The following is a 16,878-nucleotide window of genomic DNA, read 5'->3' as shown; positions in this document are numbered from 1 at the left end:
CTGTCTCTTTCTGAAGATCTCTTTCTAGATCTCTCTGAAGATCTCTCCATGTGTCTTTCTGTGTCTGTCTCTCTCATGTTTCTCTTTCTTCTCCTTGTCCCTCTTTCACTCCACTTTCCTCATGCTTCTCTGTCTGTTCCTCTCTCTCCACGTCGGTCTGTCTCTCATGGCCTGGACTGACTTCAAACAGGGCTGGGCTGGGCCGGGCCTGACGGTTGGGCACCGCTACTTTCCCATTTCCTGGTCTCACTCTGGGAAGACAGCAGCTCTAGAAGTCTGGCAGCCCCAGAAGGCTGGCCCGTAGTTAAGATGCAAGACAGCCAGCCCCTCCCAAGACCCTTGGTGACCCCTCCCCTTCCCCTCTTCCCTGCAGGGAGCCGAAAGGAAAATGAGGGATGATGAGCGGAAGCAGTTCCGGAGGAAGGTCAAGTGCCCCGACTCCAGCAGCAGTGGTCAGTGGGGATGGGCCAGGGGCTGGGCTGGCCTGGGGCAAAGGGGAGATGGAGACTGGAGACTGGGGGTGTGAACGGAGGGGTCCCAGACACAGTGCTTTCCTTTTCCCATCAGGCATCAAGGGCTGCCTGCTGTCTGGCTTCAGGGGCAATGAGACCACATACCTGAGGCCCGAGGCTGACCTGGAGACCCCGCCCGTGCTGTTCATCCCCAACGTGCACTTCTCCGGCCTGCAGCGTCCTGGAGGGGTGAGGGTCTCTGGCCAGAGAGGGTTTCAGCCCCTGGCGGGGGGGGGGGGGCAATCGTTGCAGATTGGTGCGGAGCCCCCTGCCACGCGGCCACAACAGGCCGGTTTAGACAAGCGTAGGTCTGGATATTTTTTACATCAAAATGAAGATACTTTTACTGAATCCCATGGGATTAAAGAACGGACACTTGTCCCTACAACATTAGTGACCTTTTCTACTGAAGAGAAAGTCAATTGAAGAAATGGACTTCATAACTGTCGAAATGTTCGTGCTTGGAACACTCATGGAGGTTTCTGGATTCTGAGCCCCAAATTAGATGGTGGCCGGCTCCCCATGGAGTGGATGCCGGTGGTCATGGCAAGGCTTGTGAGCGCTCACTATATGCCAGGCACTGCTCTCAAGGCCCCCCACGCACCACCTTCTCGCCTCCTCCCTGCCTCCCTATCGGCCGGACACTGTCGTTCTCCCTGGATTCGTGGGGTGGACGTTGAGGCCCAGAGACCAAACCCCACAGCATGGGCAGAGCCAGGGTTTGGACCCAGGCACCTGGGCTTCAGAAGCCGAGCCCGCAAACTCTAGCTACAGCACCTCTCAGGCCGGGGAGCCATCCTTTGAGGTAGATACTGTTGTCCCCTCCATTTTCCAGAGAAGGCCACAGAGCATGTCAGTGGGGGAATCAGGATGGGTGAGCCTAGCTAGTGGTTTGCTTCCATATTAAACAATTTGATTTTCCTTCCATCAAGGATCCCTCCCCCACCGCCATGTAGGTGAGAACATTTGCAGAAATAGCTCTTGCTGTCCAAGATGCGTTCAGTGCACTGACTTCAAACTATAAAAGTTTATGAAACCGAAAGGGCAGCCGGTAGCACATACTTAAAACCCTTCCTGTGTCCGCCATCCTCCCATCACTGCCCCCCGCCCCCGCCCCGGAAGCGGTTCTTTGACCCCATAGTCTGATGGCTGCATGACCCCAGTTCCTCTCCCTAGCCAGAGGCCCCAAGTCAGGAGATGGCCACTCTCTTGGGATTAAGGGCCCTGTAGCCAGGTTGACGGCTGCTCCGTGGGGAAGAGAGGGGCCCTGTTCCCAGCTGCAGGGTGGTGTGCAGTGCTGGCCCTTCTGGGCGAGCTGGGGCTCAGGTGGGGCACATGGGGTCTGCCATATTTCTTCAACACCTCCTGTGTCCACCGAGTCCCCAACGTTCTCCCTGGGGTGGATGCTGCCTTTCGTCTCACGATCGCAGCTCACTTAAGAGGACTTAGTCTGAGCAGAATGAGTTGGAAAGACATTCCAACTGCATCTCCCCTCCCCCCCCCCCCCCCCCCCCCCAAAGATTGGGGCCCCTCCTCCCAGAAAGCCTCCAGCAGCGGAGGGCCCCTCTCATCTTCTTGCATGTGATGGAAAATGTCTTTCGTCTTCATTGCAGGCAGTGCCCTCGGCGGGTCAGAGCAGCTCCAACAGGTACGGAGAGAAATAGCGAGGGGCCTCCTCACCCCCTCCCCACCCCCGCCTGGCCTTCCATTGCTTGTGCTGCCCACCCCCCCCCAAGCCAGGGCCAGGGCACCGAGGAAGCAGCTGAGAGACTCTTCCCCCAGCCCCCAAGCTAGATTCACGCTCCTTTCTCACTGAAACTGCCCATGTTTTTATGGGTTTGTTTTATGTGAAAAGTTGGCGAATCTTTGGCGAGACACATGCTTGTAAAAAGCGAAAGAAGAAGCCTCCGAGATGGTAGAGCAGATGCGGGGAGCAAGGAGGGGACGCTGTGCCTCAGGACTGACGGGGGGGTCCACACCCCACCAAGACTCCAGGAGGCGAGGGAGGGGCCTGGTGACTTGTCCCCTCCTGACGTCCTTCTCTCTAGCCTAGAGGTCCGTCCGAGGGGGAGCATGGCCTCGCGGGCCCAAGGCAGGGATGAGAAGGTGGTGGGTGAAAGGGAAAGCTCGTTTGTTGTTGGTCTCCGTGTCCTGCCCCCATAAACAAGGGGTACCTTTCAGGAGGGGCTTCCATACCAAATTAGGTCACCTGCCCCCCCCCACCACAGCCCCCACGGGGCAGGCAAGCAGGGGTTTTTGCTCTCCTTGACGGATGAGGAAGCCAAGGCTCAGAGAAGTGAAGTGACTTGGCCAAGCTCACACAGCGCTGGCCGGCTGGCCCCTCAGTGTGCCTTACTCCAAATCCCGTAGCCCTGCCCCCTCTCCCCACTGCCCATCCAAGTGGATTCTTTCAAAAAACCATCCTATTGATGGTGAAACGGTCGTCATTCCCCAAGGCCCCGCTGCACCCCACATGTGCTCTGGAAGCTGTCCGTGTGATCTCCTGCAGCCTCACGACTTTATGAAGTCTTGTTGTCATTGTTTCGTCACCCCATTGGATAGATGGGGACTCTGAGGGACTAAGGGACGCCCCTGAGTCACCCAGCTAGTGAGTGGGATTTGAACCCAGGTTGTCCCAATTCTAGAACCTGTTGCTTTCACTGCCATCCCACTGCTTTGGGTCTGCCCTCATGGGATCTTCTGCACCTCTGGGGTCCCTTCAGACTCTGGGATCCCCCTGGGTTTCTCACAAGCCCCTCCCTTTCTCCTCTGTCCCCCTTCCCCCCAGGTTGCCTCTGAAACGCACCTGCTCACCCTTCGCTGAGGACTTTGAGCCTCTGCCCTCCAAAAAGGCCAAGGAAGATGATCTTCAGAGAGGTACCTTCACTCCCGGCCCATCCATTGTCAGAGCCCATCACAGAGTCCCCAGCTCCCCATGAAACAGGCCCCAAAGCCTCAAACACCTACCGGGGCCCAGGTAGCCAGGCAGCACCCATCCCAGCAGAGAAGGCGCAAGGGGCTGCCTTACTCCTCAGAGCTGGAGTTGGGCCAAGGCTTGAGGGTGGGGTGGGGGTCAGGGGGAAGCCCACGGTGCTTGGAGAGAGGTCCATGGAGCTGGAGGGCTTCTGCCTCCTCTGGCTTTGCTGGACATGGGCATCCTGCGGCAGCTGGCAAAGGCAACAAGCTCATTGTGTTGGGCAAGTGCCCGCCTTCTCTGCTGGGGCCGAGGGTGGGGGGTTGGAGAAGAGTTGGGTTTCCATGCCTGGCTTTCTGGCTTCGACAGCCTAAATCTGTGACTTCCTGGGAGAGGGGGACATGCCCAAACCACTGGGAGGCTGAAGCTGATTATCAAGAAGAAACCAACCAGCAGCTAAGATCAAAAGCTTCTGGCAACCTTGAATTGAGCCTTGTACTACACTTTTTTTGTTGTTTTGTTTTTTGGTGTTTTGCACTTAGTATTTAACCCCCGGGGGGTTTGCACTTAGTATTTAAAATGTCATGTCATTAATTCCCCAACAACTCTGTGAAATAGAGGGCAGAGCCACCTCCATTTCCCATTTGGATAAAGTAGGTTCAGTGATGGGAAAATATCTTCAAGGTCACCTAGCTGGCAGGCGGTAGAGCAGGGAGAGGGATTCCAGCCTGCCCAAAGCAGCCCAGTCTGAGAGTGGGACCTGCAGAGCTGGGTGGTATTTCCCATCAGGGTACAGACCCTTAGCAGGAATTCACCCTTTCTGCAGACATCAGCCTTATGGTAAAAATAATATTTTGGGGGGTGCCTGGGTGGCTCAGTCTGTTAAACGTCTGCCTTCTGCTCAGGTCACAATCTCAAGGTCCTGGGATCGAGTCCCACATTGAGCTGTCTGCTCAGTGGGGAGTCTGCTTCTCCCTCTCCCTCTGTGCTCTCTCTCTCTAATAAATTAAAAAAAAAACTTAAAAAAATAATATTTTTGAAGATTCTCCCATCCCCTGAGATATATTCCCAGGCTTGTTTGTCCTCCCCTTACCACTAAAACCCACCTCTTTGCCTCTCAGTTCTGTTGTACGTGCGGAGGGAGACTGAGGAAGTGTTTGATGCTCTCATGTTGAAGACCCCAGATCTGAAAGGACTGAGGAATGCGGTAAGAGGCTCTGGGAATCCCTGCCCCCAGCTCTGGCAAGACCCCCACTCTGTGTTCCTGTCCCCCACCCCTCATGCCACAGTTCTGATTTTGCACAGGAAGGCTCTGAGGAGGAATATGCTGGAACCCTGGCTTTCTGATGGTCCACCTGTCCCACCCCATTTAGGGGGGGCCTCCAGGCCTGGCTGGTGGGGGTGTGCCTCTGTGATGTTATCTCCCAGCCATAACCCTGGCTCCACCCTGGGAGTCACACACACCATAAATCCTCCTTAATCTGATAGCTGCTGTCTGACAGGCCAGAGCTTTATGTTGGCTTTGCAAACCTGTTTCTGTTTTAATGGGAATGAAACCCAAAAAGGCCAGGCCCCAAAGACACTCTTCTTTCTCTTCCAGGGGGGCCTCATTCCTGCAGCTTGTGGTTGGCTGGGGGGCCCTAAGGGGGGAGGTGGCAGCTAAAGGTGGTATCTCGGCAAGGAGACCTTCCCCAGCCCTCCCCCAAACTACCAGAGAGCGGGTAAAACAGCTTTGAATGAGACCCACAGCAGCTCTGTGGCTCAGCGAAGGACTGAGCAAACATGAGCCTCCACCAGGGCCAGCTGGGCTTGAAGGCTGAGCTGGGCTTGAAGGCTGAGCTGGGCTCGAAGGCTAAACCACACAGGACAGCCAGAGGGTTCCAAGATGGCGGGCCGGGGAAGGGAGAGTGAACCGATAGTAACACCAGCTACCTTTTACTGAAGACCCACTATGTGCCAGGCATTTTGTCAGGCATGCAGCGTTTGCTAGCTCACCAAATTCTCCTAACACCCCCCAAAAGTGGGTACTGTTATTATCTGTTCATTTTCATGAGGAAACAGCCTCCCCGCAGTCAGGCGACTTACCCAAGTGGCTAGAAGTGACAGAGCTGCAGTCCAGCCCAGGCTCTCTCCACTCTGCATTACCCTCCTGGTCCCTTTACAGATCGTCCTCCCTGCTTGGTTGGCAGCAGCCCCAGAAGCTGGCCTCACGAAAGTCCATTAATGTTACCTGAACATTAACTCAGAGTCTTTGGGTTGGACCGTACCTAAAAGGGTCCCCATTTCATATTTGAGCTCTGTTCCCAGTAGCTCTTCCAAGTGGATACCCACTCTTGACTTGTATACTCCAGGGATGGAGAGCTCACCATCATACAGGGCAGCCTGTGCTGTCTTTGTGAGGCTTATGGTTAGGAAGTTCCTGAGTTCTTCTTTAGACTGAATTGAGATCTTTCTCCTGGTATCTTCCAGCCATATCGCCATCCACGTAAATAGTCTAAGAATTTTTCTGGCTCGGAGGGATCTCTGTCAGGACAGAGAATAACTGAGAAGCTGAATCTGATCCTCTTCCTAAAAGGCCCAGAGAGGACCTCAGCCTGCAGCCCTTGGTCTGGGGCTTGCTGCCGCTTCAAGGCAGTTAACAGCAGACAGCAACCTCTGACTGAGCCTCTCACCAGGGTGAGACCCTGGGCTGGGCTCTTCGCATCATCCTCTCAGTTCCCAAGCAGAACCACGCTGTGTGGACCTCCCATGCTCGCTCCCGTTTTATAAACGAGGAAGCTGGGGCTCAGCGACGTAAGGGGACTCGCTCAGAGTGTGCGCTCCAGGTGGTAGAGCTGGGACCAGACCAAGCCTGTCAGCCCCAGAGGTAACTTCCGGCTGTCTGGGGAGAAGTGAGCTGGCTCTGGCGGCATGAGCTCAGGCAGGCCACTCACAGGCCTCTGAGCCTCGGGCTCCCCATGCACAGGATGAGCACTAATGTCCTGAGATGTGATGGGGCAGGAAACCTGGGACCTGGCTGGGCCTAGGGTGCGTGGTTTATCCTCATGGAGCCCGGCATCCTCACCCATCCAATGGGCTTCATCATGCCTGCCTCAAGGGGGACACTACCTGGGCAATCCCCCTCATGATGGGACAGGAGCCTCCCCAGGGCTCCCCTTCAAAAACAACAGTGACCATTTATGGAGGTCTTCTTCACTCCGGGAACCGCCCTGAGGGTTTCAAATGGGCCAGTTTGGTCCCTTCCTCTAGCATGACCGTCTTCGCCACTAGCTCGCCCAGAGTCAGCAGCTGCTGAGTGGGGGGCCCTGGGCACTGGCTTTGGGCAGGGGCTGGGGGACCTAAGGGACACTCTTTGGGATATAGTACAGTCACAAAACGTGTAGTCTGTCAAGGGTTTGCTGTGATGCGGGAAGGCTTATAACATACAACGGGAAGTAAAAAGGTTCTATAAAGCTATCCATGTGGAAGATAAAAAATCTATACCGTGGACAAAAGATGGGAAAGGGTGCACCCACATGTTCGTCTCTGAGAAACAGGATTATGGACAATTGTAACCTTCTTCTTCGCATTTTTCCACAGTAGGGATGTATATTACTTTTATAACCAGGAAATAGAAGTCAGAGTATAAAAGGCTGGAAAGGATCCAGTTTGGGCAGCAGATAACAAACCCCCTACTGCTCTCTTCCAGATCTCTGAGAAGTATGGCTTCCCTGAAGAGAACATTTACAAAGTCTACAAGAAATGTAAGCGGGGGTAAGTGCTCAGAACAGCTCTCCCTCCCGTGACCCCCTCGTGGACCCTTTTCCTCTGAAATGTTGGCTCAGGGAGCTCCCAATGCGTTGGCTTTGTGGAGAGTTCAAGGGCTGTGGAGTTGGGCCGAAAGCCCCCAGTCAGGCAAGGCCACTTGTTGAGACCAGACACTGACCAGCACCGGGAAGGAAAGAAGAGGCAGACAGAGGGAAGGGTCTTTGTAGAGACCACAGGTGGAGGCCAGTGCAGGCCCAGAGATCAGAAGAGCCAGACCCAAGTCCAAGGCCTTGGGATAGCCAAGTCATTTGATCATAATGCTGGCGTTAGTGACTACCATTCCCTCGTCTGCCTACCGTGTGGCAGATGTGGGACTACACATATCCCACTTAACTCTCACAGCCGCGCTATGAGGTAGACACCATGACTCACACTTCACAGATAGGGAAACTGAGGCTCAGAGGTGCTAAGCAATATTCGGGAGCAGGAACAGCGGAGGAAAGGCAAGGTGGCTGAAGGGCCCAGTAGCGCCACTGCTGCTTGAGTCAGGGGCCCAAGGAGGGAGTGGCTGGGGATGAGTCTGGAAAGGGAGTGGTGACCGGTGCGGTGACCAGGTGTGGTTTTGAGGGAACCCCCCCTCCTCCCCGGGGATGCTCCACAGGCCTCCACCTTCAAGTCTGGATGAGGCAGGAGGGAGCAAAGCTTTACCTTCCAGAGGGCGGGGCAATGTAGCACCTACTGTGGGTGGCTGGGGATTAGTGCTCAACACCACCACAGCACCCTTGGCTACCTGTCCAGGAGAGCCCTTGGTGGGGGAGGGGGAGATGGAGGGTCATGTGGTGACTGCTTCTCCTCCCCCAGATTTTTGTCCCCTGGTCAGAGCCAGTGAACTGGACCCTCACAGCCCTTGCTCACTGAGTCCCTGCACCAGCCCAGCATGGGGCCTCTAGGCCAGTGAGGAATTGTTTACACCATTCCCTGCCCAGAGGATGCACTCCCAGGCCCCTGCCTGCAGCTCAGACCCCGTCCTCCTGCTCACCACAGTGTAACTCTGGCTACACTTACTGCGTCCCCAGGAAGGTGCTTGGGCACCGCCCCGTGGCTGCTGTCTGTGGGCTTTCCTTCTCAGAAGGCTTTGCAGAGGCAGGCAGGCTTTGTACCCAGGCGGCGGCCCCATCCAGGCAGGCCCAGGGGCTGGCCTCCCACCCTCCCTCCTCCTTGGTTCCCACCCAGCCTCCCACAGAAGGGCAGCGGGGAGGGGAGCTGTCTTGCAGCCCCTGGGAAAGGACCTGTTAGGTTTTGGTTGTATGAGTATCTAGGGTTTTGTGTGTTTTTTCCTTCCAAGTTTCGGTTTCAAACTGGGGCTCACACGCTCTCTGGAGCGGAATCCTCCTCGCAGAGGGCAGGCTCTGCTTTGCCCGGACAAGCCCAGCCCCACTTCCCCTTCGATGCCCGTGCTCGCTCCCCTGGCTACAGCCCTACCTGTAGCCGGCCTCCCTCGGGTCCCACCGCCGTCTGGGCCGAGGGGCTAGGAAATGGGTGTGTGTGTGTGTGTGTGTGTGTGTGTGTGTGTGTGTTATTTGGGGGCAGGGAAATCCTACAAGGATGCCTGGGCCCCACTGGCAGAATCTTTCCCTTAAGCCCCAGCCAGCTACTTAATTCCAAATTTTAATAGCTCCCATGTGGGGAGCACCTTCTGTGTGCTAGGCACTGGGATGAATAACTCCCCAGCATCACCTAATTGACCTTTTGAGTTTAGTATGAAGTTCTGTATTTCTAGAGATGAGGAAACTGACGTTCAGGGAGTCCTGGGGTCCCAGTGAGTAACTAGCAACCTGTCTAAAGCCTGTGCAGGCACCCACTGTTTTACCTTGCCTCCTGCTTTTTCCTCTAACCGCTAAGCAATGTGCAAACAAAGGCCGTGGCCAGGCCTTTCATTTGCTTGGCCCCATGGCCCAGGGCGTCGCTCAACCACCCTTCAGAGGCACCCTACACCCCATATATACCCCCAACCACGAAGACCTCAGGCCTAGGGTCATCTGAGATGCTTAAATGAGAAGAGTCTGCAAAAAAAAACCTTTTGGGAAAGGAGAGGCCAAGGTCATCTGCCGCCTCCCTCAGCATCAGACTCTATTCCAATCAGCAGCCTCGTTTATTTTCACAGAACCCTCTTGAAAGTCCTGTGGACAAAGGTAGATACAATCAGCTTTACAAGCACCACTGAATGCTTGAAAGATGAACAAATACATTGTTTGGCTGGTAGCCGGCCAAGGGTTTCCGGCAAACCAGGACAGAAGACAGCTAGAAGTTGGCAAGGGACAAGAGGCCCCTGTTCTGGGGCAGCAGTTCCCAGCAAGCCCAGCTGCTAGGGCTCAGTCATCACTGCCCTCGAGGGGGAAGGGTCTGGGGTCTTGTCTGGGGTGCCTTGTGGAGGTGTGCCCTCTCGGCCCGCTGGGAGCTCTGCTGGAGTGTGGGTGGAGGCGCCTTCAAGTTCATGCAGGCAAGGCACTCGGTGCTCAGCACCCAGAAGCACCCCAGAAATATCACTATCAGAAACCCACACACACCTGGGCCGCTGACCCAGCACACCCCTCTGGCCCAGCCTGCAGCCCCCAGACAGAGATCCCTCTATGAGATGAAGGAATGGCTGATGGGATCTGAGAAAGTGGGAACCTGTAATTAGACCCCGGCAGTCAGCACCCGGCCTGGGAGCCTGAAACCAGCCCTGCTTCCAGCGGCTCAGAGGCCGGGATGTAGGCCAGAGGTTTAGGCTCACTGCTTCAGCAAGGTCTCCTTCCTCCAGACCTGGGGGATGGCAGGGACAGGGCTACCGCCTCCTGTGGGGGTGGGATGGGGGAGTCCCCTGGAAAATAGACAGCTACCTGTCAGGAGCAGTAGTCTGAGACCTGTAGCCCCTGACTCCTGGCCCACTTGAAACTTAACTCTGAACTCTCATCTGAACTCTTCCCCAGGCCTGGATTTTGCCTTTCTCATATACGCTGCTTCCTAACTTCTATGTATAGGGTTTTTTGTTTTTCTTTCTAAAAAATGGTACAGTGGAAAGAGACAAAGTCCGGACACAAGTCCCAGTTCTGCCGTCTGTTAATGGTGTGACCTCAGGCAAATGACTTCTTCTCTGAATCTCAGCTTCCCCATCTATCACTCAGAGTAATAAGGTTCTAAGGATTCCTTTTCTCAGGCCCTACTAGATTCTAAACTCCTGGAGGGCAGGGTCTAGGATCTCTGAGTGGCCCTTGTTTTTGTTTGGAGCAGGGCCCTGCTGGTGGAGAGGCCTCAGTCAATGCTAGTGGGGGGCGGGTAGATGAAGACACCCACCTCCATGACAAAGGGGACGCTGATGGGTTCGGGCCTAAGAGACCCTTTGTCAGGGAGGCGGCTGCCAGCGGGGTGCCCTTCGGCATACACAGTGGCTTTGACGCCCTGCGGAGGGCCAAGTGTGGAGGCCCTTTCCCTCTTGGGTTGGCCCAAGTCCCTGCCTAGAGAGTGTAGGGAGAGAGGGCTGAGCCCTTTGAGTCTCTTGCTCTGCCAGTGAGGTTTCAGCTTCGTGGGGGTGGAACCGAGAGGGGCCTCGTGTGGCACCTGCCGCTGGCTCAGGCAGGCCTACCTGAGCGACACATCACAGCCTCTTAGCACAGCCAAACCACGCTGGTCGCCCCACCAAGCCTCTTGCACTTGAACTCTCACTCCGTGTCCGAGTCCTGTCTGGCCCGGGGACGAAGGAGCACTGCGTCTTCCCCAGTCAGTCTGGTGCCGTAGGGGCCATGACTGGAGGTGTGGCCCGGCCGCTTGGGGATCATGCCCTCCACCTTTGTTGTCACGATGGTCCGGAGACCATTCATGACGTGCCTGAAATGTTGGGGGGCACCCAATAGGTAGGAACCAGTACTGTCATCCTTACCACCCAGAGGCCCTGAAAACAAGAGGCCTGCTACATTCTAGATGCATCTCCTCTTCTCTTCCAGAATCTTGGTCAACATGGACAACAACATCATTCAGCACTATAGCAACCACGTCGCCTTCCTGCTGGACATGGGGGAGCTTGATGGCAAGATTCAGATCATCCTTAAGGAGCTGTGAGGTCCAAGCCTCCACCCCCTCTGAACCCCTGAGGTGGGCCCCAGGCAAGGAGCCGTCTGGGAAGTGGCCCCACACCGCACACAACCTGTCTTCGTGCCTCAGTGCTGTTACTTGAATGCCCTCCCTGAGGGAAGAGGCCCTCACATTGCAAACCCACGGATGCCAAGTCAGGAAGGGACCTGGGGAGTGTCCTGACCTGAACCCCAACTCATGCTTGAATCTACGCCGGATTTCCTGCCGGCACCCGCCCAGCCAGAGTCAGCGCCATCTTGGCTAACATCCCCACAGCCTGCCTCCTCCTCAGAAGAGCTTGTCCTTTCAGTCCATCTCCTGGTTGGCTGTTCAGATGGTGGAAGCAGACCCTCTTTCCCAGAGCTTCCTTAACTCTTATCCAGCTTTCATTCTTGACTCTTCTATCAACTTCAGACCTTTGGTCAATTAACTGGAAAACTCTCGATTTTCAGTGCAAACAATTTTTAAATGTTACCAGAGTGGAAACACTCTCTTTCTCATGGAATTCCTCAGTAGAAGATGTAAATAATCGAGCTGATTGATTGGAACAAAGAGCTGCTCTAAGAAAAACAGCTTTCATACCTGTTAGCTCATGTACACATTTCTTATTTACGATTTTCATTTATGTTATATATATAGAAGTATATATTGTATATACATGCAACATTTTATATTTTTCATGGATACATTTTTATCATTTCAAAAAATGTGTATTACACATTCTTGGACTATTTTTTTTTAGCTGTTATTCAATTATGCATTTTGTATACCCACATGGTATTTAGTAATAAAATTCTATGTATGTATTACTTCAAATACTACACTTGTTCCTTCTGTGAAAGTCTTCCCAGGAGCAGAGGGTGGAAGTTGATTAGACCCACCTCCTCCCGTCCTGTGGGTAGTTTACCTGGACTCCAAGGCCGGTGGTGCATGCTGGGCACTGGAGAAGAAGAGGTGCCCCCTGGAAGCCAGCAGGATCCTGATGTCGGGATCTCTGTCTCGCACAGTCCCACAGGCTGAATGTTATGACCTTAGGACCATTGACTAGAAATGGAGAAGTCCCGGGAAGGTCCAGGATGGCCTTGCTAAGGACCGCACAGCTGGGCCAGTAGGCAGAGCCCAAGGCTGGGAGCCACATGACTGAATTCTTATGCCATTTCTGCCTCCACACTCCGGGCCAAGTTATTGTCCCTGCAGCTGACTCGGCAGCTTACAGAAATGGGTGCTCCCCTCTCTTCCCAGCTCTGCGGTAGTGACATCATGTTGGTCTGTGGGGGAGTATTTACACCCCAGAAACTGACAAGTTGTCAATTGTAGGTTTGTAAAACCTACAAAGCAAGGTTTTTATTTCCTTCCTTCTTCCTTCCTTCCTTCTTCCTTCCCTCCCTCCCTCCCTCCCTCCTTTCCTTCTTTCCTCCCTCCATCCCTCCTTCCCTCCCTTTTTTCTTCCTGCTTTCCTTCCTTCGCTAGCTTCCTAGCACACCACCACTTACAGGCCTCAGTTTCTTTGGCTATGAATGAGGGACATGGATCTACATGGGTCTTCATAACTATCATCGTTAGAGTCCCAGAGCTGATTGGTGGGTCTCTGAGGCCCCTTTGATGTGGGGGAGGGGACAGCTGCAACCCTGAGGACTCTCCTGACTTCACTCATGGCAGATCAGCTTTTCGCCATTTACACATCAGGGTTTCCCGTAAGCTTTTGTTTGAACAAAACTTTTAAAACATTTGTAAACCACAGATGCCTCCAAGAGGCCCTCAGCTCTGACAGTCAGAGCCTGTGGTCCTAATTCCTGCCACGCTGCCTAGAGTCAGGACTGAGGCTAGGACTGGGGTCAGGCCAGCAAATCTCAGGCACACAATTTAGGAGGAGTCAAGAGCTCAGCAATTAAGATAAACCAATGCAAAGTTTTGTTTGGTTTGGTTTTTTATAAAAGCAAAAAAAAAAAAAATCCACGATGAACAAAATATCACCATTTGATGCCTGGATCAGTATTACTGGTGTCTCCTGGGGCCTCAGACCCCCATACGGCTCACATGGCACAGCTCAAGGGACGCTGTAGGCATCCAAGTGCCTGCGTCCATCCAGGCCTCACTACGGCTATGACATCACCCAAGCTGTCAGCGCAGGATGACGCAGGAGGATGGGTGTGTGCGGAGGGTCAGCACCCTGCCAGGAGCACCGGGGGTGCTCAGCACCTGTTCATTTCCTTCCTTCTTGAGCTTCCTGCCAGCTCCCCTCCCAGAAGCAGCTGGGGAGCAGGCAGGTGGCAGTTCTCCACCTTGATTTGCCCCTTGGAATCACCTGGGCAGCTTTTACCCCTCTCCTCACTGCCCAGACCCCATGGCCCAGAGCATTTCTTTAACTATTTTTTTAAAATTTTATTTGTTTGGGGGCTCCTGGGTGGCTCAGTCGTTGAGCACCTGCCTTCAGCTCAGGTCAATGTCCTGGGGACTTGGGATCAAGCCCCACATAGAGCTCCCAGCTCAGCAGGAAGCCTGCTTCTCTCCTCCCAATCCCCCTGCTTGTGTTCCCTCTCTTGCTGTCTCTCTCTCTCTCTCTCTCTCATTCTGTCAAATAAATAAATAAAATCTTAGAGCAAAATAAAATAAAGTAAAATTTTGATTTTAAGTAAGCTCTACACCCAACGTGGGGCTCGAACTCACAACCCCGAGATCAAGCGTCACATGCTCTACCAACTGAGCCAGTCAGGTGCCCCCACGCTGGAGCATTCAAATCAGAATTTCTGGGGGTGGACCCAGACCTCAGAACTTTTTAAAGCCCCCGCCTACCCCACCCCACCCCTGGTGATTACAGTGTGCAGTCAAGGTCAAGAACCACCGCTCCAGAGACCCCATAATTATATAGGCCTTGAAGCCTTTGTCATCTGCCAGGGTCTGGCTGGACTCATACAGGTAAGGAATCTGTATCCGTGCAGAGCCTGCCACAGAGCTCAGGAAGGGAGCCAGGCAGCCCCACACCCGCCATCCAGCAGCCGCAGGAAAACCACCAGGGCTCAGTTCTCCTTATCACAGCCACCAGATGATGAGACCAGGGCTGTCAGTGCCTTCAAGGGCCATTTGGACCTCAGAGAGAGACCTGCCCTCCGAGAAGTCAGGGGCCAAGGATGCCTCCTGAGCCCAACAGCTCTGTTCTAGGACTGTCTTTTGCTTCAAAGAGTGGAAGGGGGAAGGAGTGAAGGTAAGTCCTTTCCAAACGGGAGTCACTTTGGGAAGGTGGCCGTCTGCTGGTGGAGAGGGCGTCCCCTGCCTGGTGGTGTTCTCCTGGAAGACAAGCACCCAGTGAGGGGGAAAGGGATGGAGGAGGAAGCAGGAGGAGGAAGGGAGGGAGGAAAAGAAAGAGGGGGGAGGAAGGAAGGCAAATAGGCAAACAGCGATGAACGAATAAATGGAAGGCCAGAGTTGAGTAATTGAGTATATTTATCGGACCCTTGCTACCCTGAGTGTGGTTCAGCATCACCTGAAGGCTCGTTAGAAACACTTATGCCTCGAATTAATACAATGTTGTATGTCAATTATATTTCAATTTTTTTAAAAAATTGAGAATGACGGGGTGCCTGGGTGGCTCAGTTGGTTAAGTGACTGCCTTCAGCTCAGTTCATGATCCTGGAGTCTTAGGATCGAGTCCTGCATCGGGCTCCCTGCTCGGCAGGGAGTCTGCTTCTCCCTCTGACCCTCCCCCTTTTCATGCTCTCTCCCTCTCTCTCTTTCTCTCTCTCTCAAAAAAATAAATAAAATCTTGGGGCGCCTGGGTGGCTCAGTGGGTTAAAGCCTCTGCCTTCAGCTCAGGTCATGATCTCAGGGTCCTGGGATCGAGCCCCACATTGGGCTCTCTGCTTAGCGGGGAGCCTGCTTCCCTCTCTCTCTCTGCCTCCCTCTCTGCCTACTTGTGATCTATCTCTGCGTGTCAAATAAATAAATAAAATCTTTAAACATAAGTAAATAAATAAATAAAATCTTTAAAAAAAAAAATTGAAAATCACAGGCAGGCTCCCAGGCTCCCAGGCCCCACCACAGACCTATAGAATCTGGCTTTTAATAACAAACTATCCAAGTGACTGGCATGCACTTTAACATTTGGAAAATACTTTATTAAAAGGATCAGTGTGGGAGCGCCTGGGTGGCTCAGTGGGTTAAAGCCTCTGCCTTTGGCTTGGGTCATGATCCCAGGGTCCTGGGATCGAGCGCTGAGTCGGACTCTCTGCTCAGCGGGAAGCCTGCTTCCTCCTCTCTCTCTCTCTCTCTGCCTGCCTCTCTGCCTAATTGTGATCTCTGTCTGCCAAATAAATGAATAAAATCTTAAAAAAAAAAAAAAAAAGGGATCAGTGTGCCCTAACCCTAACTAGATACATTATCGTCTTGCTGAGAACATCAATACAGATACAAGGCCCAGACCCTACCTCAGATCAATTACATCAGAACTCTGAGGGTCCGGGCCTGGGCAGCCTGTTTCTCTAACAGCTCCCAAGGTGATCCTAACATATGGCCAGAGTCTGGACAGAGCTATAGGCAGCTCATGACACATTACGAGAGGCTAGATATGGTCAAGACAGACCCTCTGAGCTCAGGGCCTCAGCTCGTCATGTATTCAACAGAAGCCAGATTCAGACTGGCCAAGCACAGCCCTGCCATTTTTTCCGCAGAGTTCCCTCTTTCCTGACCCCATGTGGAGGGCGCTCCTCTGGAGAGACAGCCCTTACCTGCCGGTGCGCAGCCCAGCTGCCCGAGGGCTAGAGAGACCCGACTCGTTTTCCCATGCATCTCCCAGCCTCTGCGCACAGAGACCCCAGAGCTGGCGGCATCCAGCCCAAGCATCTGTTAAAGGTCCCCCAGGGTCAGAGGGACCTAAAAACCAAGGCTTTGGGGTCTGGCCCCATTGTCCAGAGTCTGGGGTCAAAGAAAGGTACAGCGTCAAATGCCAACTTCAAAAGGGTCTTCCAGAACTTCTACAACCCAAGTGGACAATGGATGGCCTGCAGAAGTTTCCTTTAGCCTCAACAAAAAATTTCAAGTTGAAAGATGGTTGTCAACATCTCCAATCAGGAGATTTCACATTTTAAGGACTTCCAGATTTCTGTTGAAACTCTGCAGATCTGGCCACAGTGAGCTGGAGACTTACTGGATGTCCCTTTAGACGGGCGGCCTCGGCTCCCACTCCCCATACCGGCCTTACCTACTTTCCTCCACGTACTACCTGCCCAGCCCCTGAAAGTGTTGACCTTGAGCCCCAGAATTCGAATCCAACTCTTTTCCTTCAAGGAAAAGCTACGGACCTGACAGGAGGGGAACCCAAGCCATCCTGCCTCGAGGTCCAGCCTTGCATGGTGCTTTACCAGGAGCTCCAGGCCACCTCCTGCTCATCTCAGAGCCGCGGGCACTGGCGGGAATCTGGGGTTCACAAAAAGGCCAGCTTTCGTGAGATGCAAGAATTCAGTTTAATTGGATGTGGTATTCTATCCATCTCCCTCCCTCTTCCTCACCCACCTGCCCCCAAAGGGAGGGCCAGTCAGCGGCTATTAGGACAGGAAAACCGTTCTCTGGTCACAGAGAAAAGTCAGAGGCGGGGCCCAGGAA

The 16,878-nt window shown here is 53.8% G+C and overlaps 1 protein-coding gene across 2 annotated transcripts in view; it reads left to right on the top strand.

Moving 5' to 3' along the window:
* LOC111154803 (grainyhead like transcription factor 3) overlaps nt 1–12,053 on the top strand; it is a 34,634-nt gene extending 22,581 nt beyond the window's left edge. The window contains exons 10-16 of one of the 2 annotated variants that reach the window (XM_022514722.1): nt 374–452; nt 568–701; nt 2,126–2,160; nt 3,301–3,389; nt 4,548–4,633; nt 7,115–7,179; nt 11,157–12,053. In XM_022514722.1, the coding sequence (XP_022370430.1) occupies nt 374–452; nt 568–701; nt 2,126–2,160; nt 3,301–3,389; nt 4,548–4,633; nt 7,115–7,179; nt 11,157–11,271 (603 nt within the window). In that variant the 3' untranslated portion in view covers nt 11,272–12,053. The remainder of the gene's footprint in view (nt 1–373; nt 453–567; nt 702–2,125; nt 2,161–3,300; nt 3,390–4,547; nt 4,634–7,114; nt 7,180–11,156) is intronic. The other variant, XM_022514721.1, reaches the window with a different exon arrangement.
* The last annotated feature ends 4,825 nt before the right edge of the window (nt 12,054–16,878 follow it).

Source organism: Enhydra lutris, unplaced genomic scaffold, assembly GCF_002288905.1.
Source record: "Enhydra lutris kenyoni isolate GAN:26980312 unplaced genomic scaffold, ASM228890v2 scaffoldscaffold38, whole genome shotgun sequence".
Taxonomy (NCBI): Eukaryota; Metazoa; Chordata; class Mammalia; order Carnivora; family Mustelidae; genus Enhydra; species Enhydra lutris.
The sequence above is the reverse complement of the archived record's forward strand: the minus strand, read 5'-3'. Positions and strand labels throughout refer to the sequence as shown.